This window comes from Silene latifolia, chromosome X (genome assembly GCF_048544455.1).
Source record: "Silene latifolia isolate original U9 population chromosome X, ASM4854445v1, whole genome shotgun sequence".
Classification (NCBI taxonomy): Eukaryota; Viridiplantae; Streptophyta; class Magnoliopsida; order Caryophyllales; family Caryophyllaceae; genus Silene; species Silene latifolia.
This window is the reverse complement of record NC_133537.1, coordinates 322,032,231-322,042,736: the sequence shown is the minus strand read 5'-3', so window position 1 is coordinate 322,042,736 and position 10,506 is coordinate 322,032,231. Positions and strand designations below refer to the sequence as shown.

General features: G+C 35.7%; 1 protein-coding gene across 1 annotated transcript; it reads right to left on the bottom strand.

The window, feature by feature from the left end:
• Positions 1 to 230: 230 nt before the first annotated feature.
• On the bottom strand, positions 231 to 7,565 carry LOC141622026 (homeobox-leucine zipper protein HDG1-like). Its single transcript, XM_074438105.1, has 9 exons — positions 7,513 to 7,565; positions 6,337 to 6,557; positions 5,407 to 5,524; positions 4,680 to 5,291; positions 4,026 to 4,127; positions 3,675 to 3,890; positions 1,926 to 2,100; positions 1,118 to 1,494; positions 231 to 1,017 (listed from the first exon to the last, which is right to left on the bottom strand). Exons 1-9 carry the CDS (start codon positions 7,513 to 7,515, stop codon positions 670 to 672), a joined length of 2,172 nt encoding a protein of 723 aa, XP_074294206.1. The 5' UTR covers positions 7,516 to 7,565; the 3' UTR covers positions 231 to 669.
• Positions 7,566 to 10,506: the final 2,941 nt, after the last annotated feature.

Sequence of the window (10,506 nt, the reverse complement as noted above, 5' to 3'; positions counted from 1 at the left end):
TTTTTTCATAATTTTTATATATTTGTATTATTTTGAGGGAATATAAATAAATTTGAAAAGAAAAAAATTGTTTAGCTTTTTTTATGGCAACTTTATAACTTAGATGGTCATTTTGGTAAATAGATTTATAAAATAGTCATTTTGGAAAATAGTTTGAGTTAAACGCTATTTTGGCAAAAGACCCCTGAGCAATCACATTATAGTTCAATAATAACAAAACAACCACTTCAAAAGTTCAAAATGAGGTCTCAAATTAAAATCATCCAAAATTCAAACCTACAAAACATTCAGAAAATTAAGTTGCAGTCTCAGAAGAGGATGCACATGTCACCTATTCTTCTACAAAGATAACCCGAAAACAACACTCTACTGTATCAAACTAAAACTAAGCTTTTACCTTGTCATTAATTCGAGTCAATACCCGAACCAGAACCCTCAAATTAGCTGCTTTCACTTAGACAAGTTCACTAACCAGAGATCAGTTTAACTCGACTCATGTTAACAGCTCTAGATGGCCTAAGGTTCGTTCTTGACTCAAAACGTCTCCTATGTAACGATTCTCCCACCCCGTTTAGACTTCCCTATGTATACCTTTTTTTTTTTGCTATGTCATGTACAAGATCTCCCCTTGCTGTTGTTAGGAAGACTCCCATATATAAGAGAGGTCACTTAACACCCAAGTGAGCCTCTGATTTTCTGGATGGTGCAGGACATCAGGGTGCTAACTGTTTCGATTGACTCGACAGTGAGCTTTGCTGTAGGTAGGCTGTTGACCAGAATTTGGAATCCCATAGTCAAGATTGATGCTCCACTTGAATTTGGAACTTCGTTAGAGTGATGTGGACCGTCACAGATCGCGAAGCCTGAGGGTAATAGAGCTACATAGTCTGAATCTTCACCCCTTAGGACTGATTCCACTAATGATGTGTCAACTGGAGCATAGACTACGAAAGAGCCTGTTCGGTCTGACCATGATTCCTGCAGTATCAGCATGTTGCTCTCCCTGGGTGGTGCAGCCTGCAATCAAAATTGTCAGTATAATCGGCTATGGAGACGATGAAATGTGAAAACGATCCAATTATGGAGTACTAAAGACAATTGGAAATTTTGCACTTACGGGTGGACAAAACAGCGAGACGCAATTGGCCTTGTTCTGGCTCTTGGGAAAGCAGGCAATAACTTTCATCGGGCCACCATTGGCCAGGATGTCCCATTTTCCTCTTACTTTCTCGTCCCTTAAAAAGTCAAATAAATGCTGCCTTGGCACCGGCAGCCAGACCGATGTTGAGGCACTCAGCACCACACCAGAAGGCTCGCCTGGTTCGTTGACGCAGATACGGCTCATGATGCTAACATCCGCAGACAAGCCTCCGATTTGCAGCTTCTCCCAACGACGGGAAGATGACGCACACAGTCCCGAGCAGAAGTTGTTGCTTATGCGCTTCATCAGCTTTACGATACTTCTCTTGCCTTCTGGGGTGGTAGCTTCAATTACTGATGGTTTACACAAAAAAACATATATTAGACGGTCTTACTTGCGATGTAAACCAACTAACACTGCAAAAGATGAGGAATACACAAGTATTTGGGTCGGTCTCGCATGTGAGACGATATCGGGCGAAACGGTCATTTGATTTGGGTCGGGTTCAGGCCCGGTCAGATTATCTCAGATTTTCTAGATGAGTCGGCGAGTTATATCAAGTCATTTATGAATTTATGTGCAAGGGTCATACTGAGGCCAACGAAATTCCGGTCGGGAAGGGTTATTCGGTTTTGGTACAGGAGAGGTCGGGTTAATCATGGTAAATCTATGCGAGACAATGTCTACAAGACCCACTGGAGAGTTCCATTGAAAGATTAATGAATTTGAGAATATGTATGGTAAAGCGTCACGAATTGAATGATCGGGTTTGTAAAAAAAATACCTGCATCCTGTTCAGGGTAAATTTTAGGGGACATGAAAAAGGCAACACATTCGCGCTCTCTTTGCAGAGAGGCAAGCCACCTTTGCGCACCAAAGGCCATTCCCGATCTCAGTAATGGACGATACAACTGATGGACACAATTTTCATCATATTCCACATGCTCGACCCATGTAACCTGAGATTTCATTTTTGTTACAATAGGCCAAAATATAAAACTGCAATACTTCTTAGTTGAAACTTGAAACATTACGTTTACGACAGACGCTAACATAACCATGTAATCTAAATACATTTTTAACCTATGTAACATGAGATTTCATTTTTGTTACAATAGGCCAAAAAACCCTGCAATATTTTTAGTCGATACAATACGTTTATGATGACGCTAACATAAAACTATGTAATCTAAATAAATTTTCACATCTAAGTGCGTATTTCTGGATTAGCTAATACGTTTCTGATGACGCTAACATAAAACTATGCCATGAATAAAAATAGGGGGTCTCAGTTCTCGGGTATTAAACACATTTTATAGATTAGTCACTCAGATCGAAGTGTCAACACTACGAGATGGATCAGAAACATGAAAATGGACTTTCATGCATTTGACAAGCAAATTATACGCTCAAGAAGAGGATTCACAGAAAACAAAGCAAGAAAGAACGCGATGCTCGTAGAAAAAAAAATACTCTAAAGGGCAGTGATAGTTTGACAAATAACATTTGGAGAATAAAAACAGAAGCAAAACAGAAAGGGGACAAAGAGAAGCAGTCGCATTACAAGGACCAAGACTGTATATTAAAACCGGAAATTCAGTTCGCTCTGACTTCTTCTTTGAGATTACAAATTTTCCAAGTAAAATAAGAACATCAGTCAGAATAGAAGCATCAAATCCTTATTATATAAAATGCCACCTAAAGATGTGTTTACCTATGCATTCCCTCAGCAAAAGATCAGTATGAAATGTATATTATTAAATTACGGAGTATAAAATGCCGTGACAAAGAGTTCCAGCTAGTGTTACAACTAAGACACTAAGTTCAGATTAATTAAGCAGAAGACAATAAGCAATCCCGGGCTTTGAAAATTGAAACCGTAATTATTATTAAATTAGAAGAAGCATCTATCCCTATAAAATATACTGAAATTGTACAGTATAGGGAATTCCTAACTCTCTCTGGTTCAGAGAAATCCCTCACTCGGCGCCACCTTTTCTGATAGTGTGATTTATCAAGAAAAAGGGAAAATAGTTTATAAAAGAAATAAATTATATCTGACATAATGGTCCAAACTTTGTCACTAGTTAAACATCTAACTTGTAATCCCGGTAATCCTAACATCATTATTGTGTCTAGAAAATAGTAGGAGCTTTCGCAAAAGAAACTTGCTTCCTCAAATTCTCTTATGAGGTTTCGTGATAAGATTATCATATGATTAAGGCGGTCATTTTCCTTGAAAAAAAAGGCGGTTATTGCTATATTCAGTTTTTTCGTAGGTCGGTGAGTAAACGGATTAGTTTCTTTTAGTAAAATAGGTTGGTCTAACACTAGCATGAGACGGTTTCTCAAGAAACTTGATGCTTTCCTTTAGCTCGATCTGACTAAACTACGTGATTAAAATTCTACTAATAAATTATATCACCATTTTAATTTCAAACTCTAGTATAAATGTTTAACTTGTCGGACAATAATATTATTGTGATACAGTCTAAGAAGAGAATTTATAGGCTAGTAATGATAAGAAAAATACCAGAGAATAACCATTGGCAACATCTTGAACAATAAGGCCAGAAGGAAGTCTCCTCCACTTGACAGTAGATGAGCCTGAACTCGATGATGCTCGGATCATGTCCACGGAGACATCAACCACGGCCCACATTCCCTGGGAATGCTGCTTGGCAAACCGTATAATCTTCTCTTGGCGGAGAGGAACGAATGGCGAGGGGTATAAAAACTCTGCATTCATCTGAATACCATTTTCATGACCACAAATTCTTAAAAGAGACGGTCTCACAAGAGAACAGATCTGACATGACATGAGTTGCTAAGTTTTGAAGCTAAAGTTGTAAATAATGTGCAGTCACACTTCATGAGAACTTACCAATTGAAGTTCGCCATCTCGGGATCCACCATTGCCACTGAAGAGAACCTCAATGGTGTCAGCTTTGCCTAGCATACATGGAAACGTGTCTTTCAACCGCCTCTACACAATGGACAAGCAAACCAACTTCAACTTAGTAGGTGCAATCTCATAAAATACTACATCACACTATCAATTCTTCAAGGTTGAATTTAATAATGCTCAAGAAATCATTGTATACTCGATAAGAGATCTTAAAATTTATAGCATTATAAATGAAGTGCTAGCCATGATTGTGAGGAAAAGAAGACAAATAGTATCGTACAATCATCTCGTTTAACAAAGATCGAAAGCAATAATCATTCAAGTAATTGCACACACACTTTACGTTGTCATGCATGTACATAGCAATCTTGCAGAAATCTCCACATTAAAAAATTATAAAGTCAAAAGATTGAGACAGAATTTTAGACCATTACACAAATCATCTTCTATTCGGCTTCTTAAATTTTATAGCATATTGATCAAATACTCCATATTTCATATATGGATAAATCCGTGTTCATTCATGAATTTAACAATCTACAACAACAAACAATGAAGTCTTAGTCCCAAAAAATTCAGGACATCAGCTCATAAGCAATAAAAAATGCAATAAAGTTGTAGAAAGCTTACCGGGAACATCATAGTCTCAACAAGTTCGAAGCTACTGATGAACACAGTGCTAGCCTCTTTAGTAGCATCCGTAATGAAGCCAAAAGGTTTCATCCCAACAAAAGGTGAGAACTTTTTTGCATACTCATCTTGGTTCAATAATTCCCGACCGTCTTCTAAGCTTTTAAACCACAAGGGACTATCGGCTTGAGCCATGGTAAGCAATTCATCCATTGCAGCCATTGCTACTTGCATGAACATCGTCTTCTCGTACTCACTAGTCATGATAGAACCATTCATTGGGGTAGTACTTGAAACCCCATTTGGCAGGTTAAGTCCCATGAGTGCCGGAGATGGTGCCCCGGATGTGGCTATGATTTGATTAGCCAAATCAGAGACAGGCCTCCCTAGGAACTTCTCAGCCATGGCAGTAACACGGATTAATTCGTCCTTTAAACGTTCGTTTTCAATCTTAAGTTCATGGTCCTGCATGGATACTTCCCCCATTATAACAGCACCGCCACAATCTTGACAAGTCGGATTCCTCATAGCATCCTTCAACGCGCCATTTTCAAGGCGAAGTTTGTCATATTCTTGCTTAAGGGATACATTTTCATGTCGTTCAATTTGTGTCTGTAATTCCACAAACAAATTGGCATATCATAAAATTAATTATGGAATTTAAACAAAGATTATCCCCATTTATGAAAGGAGCATTTGCACAGATGCAATTTAGTAATTTAATTACCTTCATCTGAGTTCGGCGATTTTGAAACCAGAACTTAACCTGCCTGCCCTCCAATCCAAGCCTCCTACCAAGTTCGAGCCTTTGTTTTTCATCTGGATGAGCAATGCTCTTAAAGAAACTGCCACCAAAAAGGTTCAATTTAAAGCATTAGTAGTCTCTTAACCATGCAAACTATGTACTGAATGAAATCTAAATCAACCCTTTTGAGATTTCGATTTCATGGAACAATAGGCTTGGTTCTATGTCGAGAATAATCACGTTGCACCAAATTACAATTTAAGGCACCCTACTCCCAACAACCGCCAAAAAGCCTCGCGCCTAAAGAATTGGTGCTCACTAACATAAAACAATATCAGGAAATGTAAATCTTCTAAAGCCATTGTGCCAGATAAAGATCTAAGCCTATCTTAATTGTGACATCGAATCAGAGATCCGATCGAGTTATTAAGATTCAAATTATGTCTCCACCAAGAATAAGTACTCCCATAGCACAAAAATATGACTGATACCATCCTACCCAAACAACCCTAAAATCTCCCTCCCCAAGTATTTTGCGCCGACTAACACGAATTCTTCTAAAAATAGTTGAAAATGGTAAATCTCCTAAAGCCCTTGTCCAAATAATGATTTAAGCGTATCTTGACTGCAACACCAAAACGCGATCTGGTTATAAAGATCAATAAGATTTTGCCTTGGCCACATTTTAAGGCTGTATCGGCGACATTTATGGCACATCAACTTAGATTAGCCGCCAATGACAGATTCCAAGACTAAATCTCAAACTGAAATTTAAGATCATGGACAATTATCACAACCAAGTAACCAACTCCAAGTCATACCAACAAACAAACTCTTAGTCTGATTATACGATTTAGGGTCGACTAACATTAACCATCACAAGGAAACATAGGTAAAAAATTTAAATCTTACTTCTCAAGTTCTTGAATTTGTTGGGGAGTGTGCCTGTGATATCTCTTCCTCTTCGCTTTCTTGGTAGCAGAAGCATTAGTGTTTTGAGAACCTCCATCAACATGATCCTCAACAGAGACAGTGTCATAGTTTTCACTCTCAGAATTTTCGCCTCCCATCATATTGTTCGCCTCAAATTGATCCGCGAAAAAACCCATTTCTCCTTGCGGTTCCATTTTACCCTGCAAATCACACAGAATGCTTATACAATGTTTTATATATTTAAGTACTGAAGTTCACAAATGCATGAGAAGTACTAGGCTGGCTTTATATACACTTTTTTTAATCCTACATTGGATAAACTTATCTACCACCATTAATGAGTACGATATTTTCTACCACATTTCGAACGTTTAGGATAGCAATAAAAGGGAATTCGACAAAACATATTTAGTATCGTAGCCAACGTATCTACCTTTCTTATTCTATACTTGCTCAACTTCCATCGCGGGTCAATCAAATAAGGTAAAATATTTGTCATCTTATTGGTTCGTGAAAGAAGGCGGAAAAGAGAAGGTCGGTAGCAATGTCCAATAGTGTCATCTCCGTCACAACTATTGTCAAAATATCAGCGTCAATATAGTAATTTTATTTTTATTTCGCTTCCTCAAAAATAATTAAAAGACTAAAGTCAAAAACTTTTGCATACTATCATAATCATATACATAACAATTTCTTGAACATTTGAAAATGACATCCTTAAACCTCAAACCAAAACCCTCTTTTTCGACATTTCTCCGTCAATCAAAGGACTAAAAATTCAACAGATATTTAAAATAAAGACGAGATTTTGTCACTAGTTTCTATTAATAATCCATCATAACATGCTCATAAGTCATACCACATAAAAATCAAAACTTTATCCTTTGTTACACAACTTAATACACCCAACTCAAATAACAACAACGACAACATTAACCCGTCTCACTGCCTCAAGGACTCCCGCAAATTTTTAGGTATTACCCCAAATGATTACCTCACAGTATAAAAAAATAAAATAAATAAATACTTCGTTAATCTCAATCAATTGTTTACCATTGATAAATACCCTCATAAGGAAAATAAAAGACGAAAACAAATGATTACGACGGAGAGAGTACTTGTTTCTATTAATAATGCATCAGAAAATGTTCATACCATTTCAAGATCAAAACTTTCTCCTTTGTTGCTTAATCCCTTCTTCAGTAACCCTGTTTCTTCATCCAAGTTAGAAAAAAAAAATATAAATTCTTAAGCAAAAAACAACAAAAATAGAACTAATTATGTGAAAATAATGAAGAAATAAAGGGATTTTTTGTTAAGAGAGAAAATAAGTGTAAGTGACTAAGTGAGTAGTGTAAGTGTCAATTTATCAAAGATTCTTAAACCCTTTTATACAACTAATTATATAGGGATATACCCAATTGCATGTCAAGATCCAAATTAATATTTAATCATACTCCGAATACATATATATTGAACAAACGTATGGAAATAAAATGAATAGCGGGAATATAAATTAATGTTGTAAGAAGAAGAATGAGAAGAACATATATAAAAAAAGGGTTTTAATTAATTAATTAATTAATTGCATAAAAGTAGCTGACTTACTTACAAATATCAATGGAAGATGATTCCCTTTGGTCAAACAAATTGAATTATTTTATAATTAATTAACTAAAAATAATTAATTTTTACTATTTTTGCTTCACTTGTGGATCAGTGCTCTGTTTCTTTACTGACAACAATGGCTTCCTTGCATTGCTCTGTTTTTTATTTATATATAAAAATAGTACAATAAAATACTCCCTCCATTCAACTCTACATGGCCCTTTTCTATTTTAAGCACTATTCACAAGTGAGCGTTCACTATCAATTTTCTCTCAATACGTAAGTGAAAATATATTCGTGTGAGATCTTGTTTGATTATCTTTACGAAAGACATTAAAAATATCTAACTTTTATAATTTTTGCAAATACGTAGCTAACGATATTTACCGCGTAAAACACGCGTTGGCAAACGCGATAAAAGAAAAGAGCCATGTGGAGTTGAATGGAGGGAGTAGTAATTAAAAAATGGAAAAAGAAGACAAAAAAAGGACAGTAAGAAAGTCAGCGGAAGAGAGAGAGAGGAAGATCAGCTGAAAAGAAGGGGGTTTCAACTCCTGAATTCATGCTTCCCTTACATGCATCACTTGTGGCACGTGTACTCTACTCTCTTTAGTTGTATGGAGTCCCAAATACGGAGTACTAAACTACAGTCGGTTGTATATTCACATTGTACAATGTACAATCAATATAATATTTAATTGAGTTTATACGTAATTTTGTTGAGCTTACTTAAATTTTATTTTTGTATGTTTAAGTGGTTGAGTTCAGAAATTTTATGATATAGTTCAGATTCTTTAAAGTAAAACTCGGAAACTTTCATATAAAGCTCATATTCTACCCCGTCAGTTGTACTAGAATCAGTTGTATAGTCTATTAACTAGTATGGAGCATTGTTAACATGATTAGTGAGTGATTAGTGAGTATTTACTAACTTGGAATTAAAGGATGTTTTGGATTAGGAAGAAAGAAGAAAGTTGTTATTAAGGGAAAATGGTTTTTGTTTAATTAAAGGAAGGTGATTAAGTATTTAAGTTAGGGATTAGCGTTAGTGTAGTAAGTGTATTAGTGTTCATAACATGGTTGATTGACCCTTATTAGTGGAAGGAAGGTAATTGAAAACATTCTAATTGTATTTAGTAATTTACTTGACTTGTGCATCATAATTTTTATGTGCTTTTTATATGTATTATATATTATATATTATATTATATCTAGGGGTGAACAAAAAGTGGTCAGGACTGATAAATCGGAACGATTCGAACCGGACTAAGGTCCGGTTTCCAGTCCCAGAAAATATGGTGACCGGACTCCAGTTCGATCCGGTCCACATTAACAAATAAAACTCAATTTACCTTTGTAAAGTAGTACCGGTCCGGTCGAAACTTGGAAAAAATCGGACATAAAGGGTTCTAGTCCGATCCGGTCCGGTCCCTGGTCTAGAAATAGGTGATTATCCGGTCTGGTTCGGTCCGATTATAGACTGTTGAATTTATATAATTCTATGGCGGGTAGTTTAGAATTTTGGTGAAAATTTGTTTTTGTGAGTTTTTGAATAGGTAAATGAACTAGTCTTATACCTTTTGAGGTACTACATCTGGTGTATAGTCCATTTATTTTTATTTTTATTTAAAAGAATTATCTTCTTCTCCGTGATGATAAACTTATCACATATAGGAAATATTACGTTTTAAATAACATCTTAAGGAAAAAAATCACATTTTTTATGTGTAATACATATTATATACAATTTTAATGGGAGGGATTGGGATGAGCAGGAAATATGAAATATTTTGTTTTTCTTAGTGTTGATACGGATTATTATAATATTGCACAGCATGTAATGGTTCTAATATGCATGTAAAGACCATCTTATGTGAGAATCATTAGTAAAAATCTTTAATATCATGGTAGGATTCAAGGAGTGTGATTGAATTAGAAAGGTCTCAGTATTTCATAAGATTAAGAATTTCTCCTATCAAATTTTTTATAAGATTTTACCTACAAGAGCATAAAAAGTAAACTTAGTTAATAGTTGAATTGACAGCAGGTCAATGCCATTTACGAGATGTTTAATTTGAGATGAGACAAATCATCATCTTTGTAGAATTGTAGGGATTTGTTATGAGGTTGTGGATGAGTGTGATGACGTAAGATTAGAGGCGAGATTGCTAAATTGCTGAGATAATTTTCAATAAGTTTTTGTGGCTCAAAAAGGGTTTACATAGGCATAGGCGTATAGGGCAACAAGAGAGGTATCCCTAAAGACGGATGCATGTTAGACTTCATTTTAAGAGCGTAATATGCCCATATTTGAAGATGAGGGTTAAAAAGAAAAAGATAAGTATACAACGCGTTAATGAGATTTTAAGTGAGATAAGATGGAGAGAAACATCAATCTTCATACGATGAAAAATAGGGAAGGAACATTAGAGCATGAACAACAAAGGGGAATTACCCACCTTTTATCCTCTCTTTTCTCTAAGAGGATAACTCTTCATTATTTCCTTGGTAATTCCCGTTTAATAAGAGGAAACCTCTCTT

What these genes read in the sequence shown, in the direction of transcription:
- LOC141622026 (XM_074438105.1), bottom strand. An exon ending in TTGCCAATGGTTATTCTCTG is followed by an intron (nt 2,101 to 3,674) that starts GTATTTTTCTTA and finishes ATGAAATCTCAG; the next exon opens with GTTACATGGGTCGAGCATGT. An exon ending in TCTCGCTGTTTTGTCCACCC is followed by an intron (nt 1,018 to 1,117) that starts GTAAGTGCAAAA and finishes TTTTGATTGCAG; the next exon opens with GCTGCACCACCCAGGGAGAG.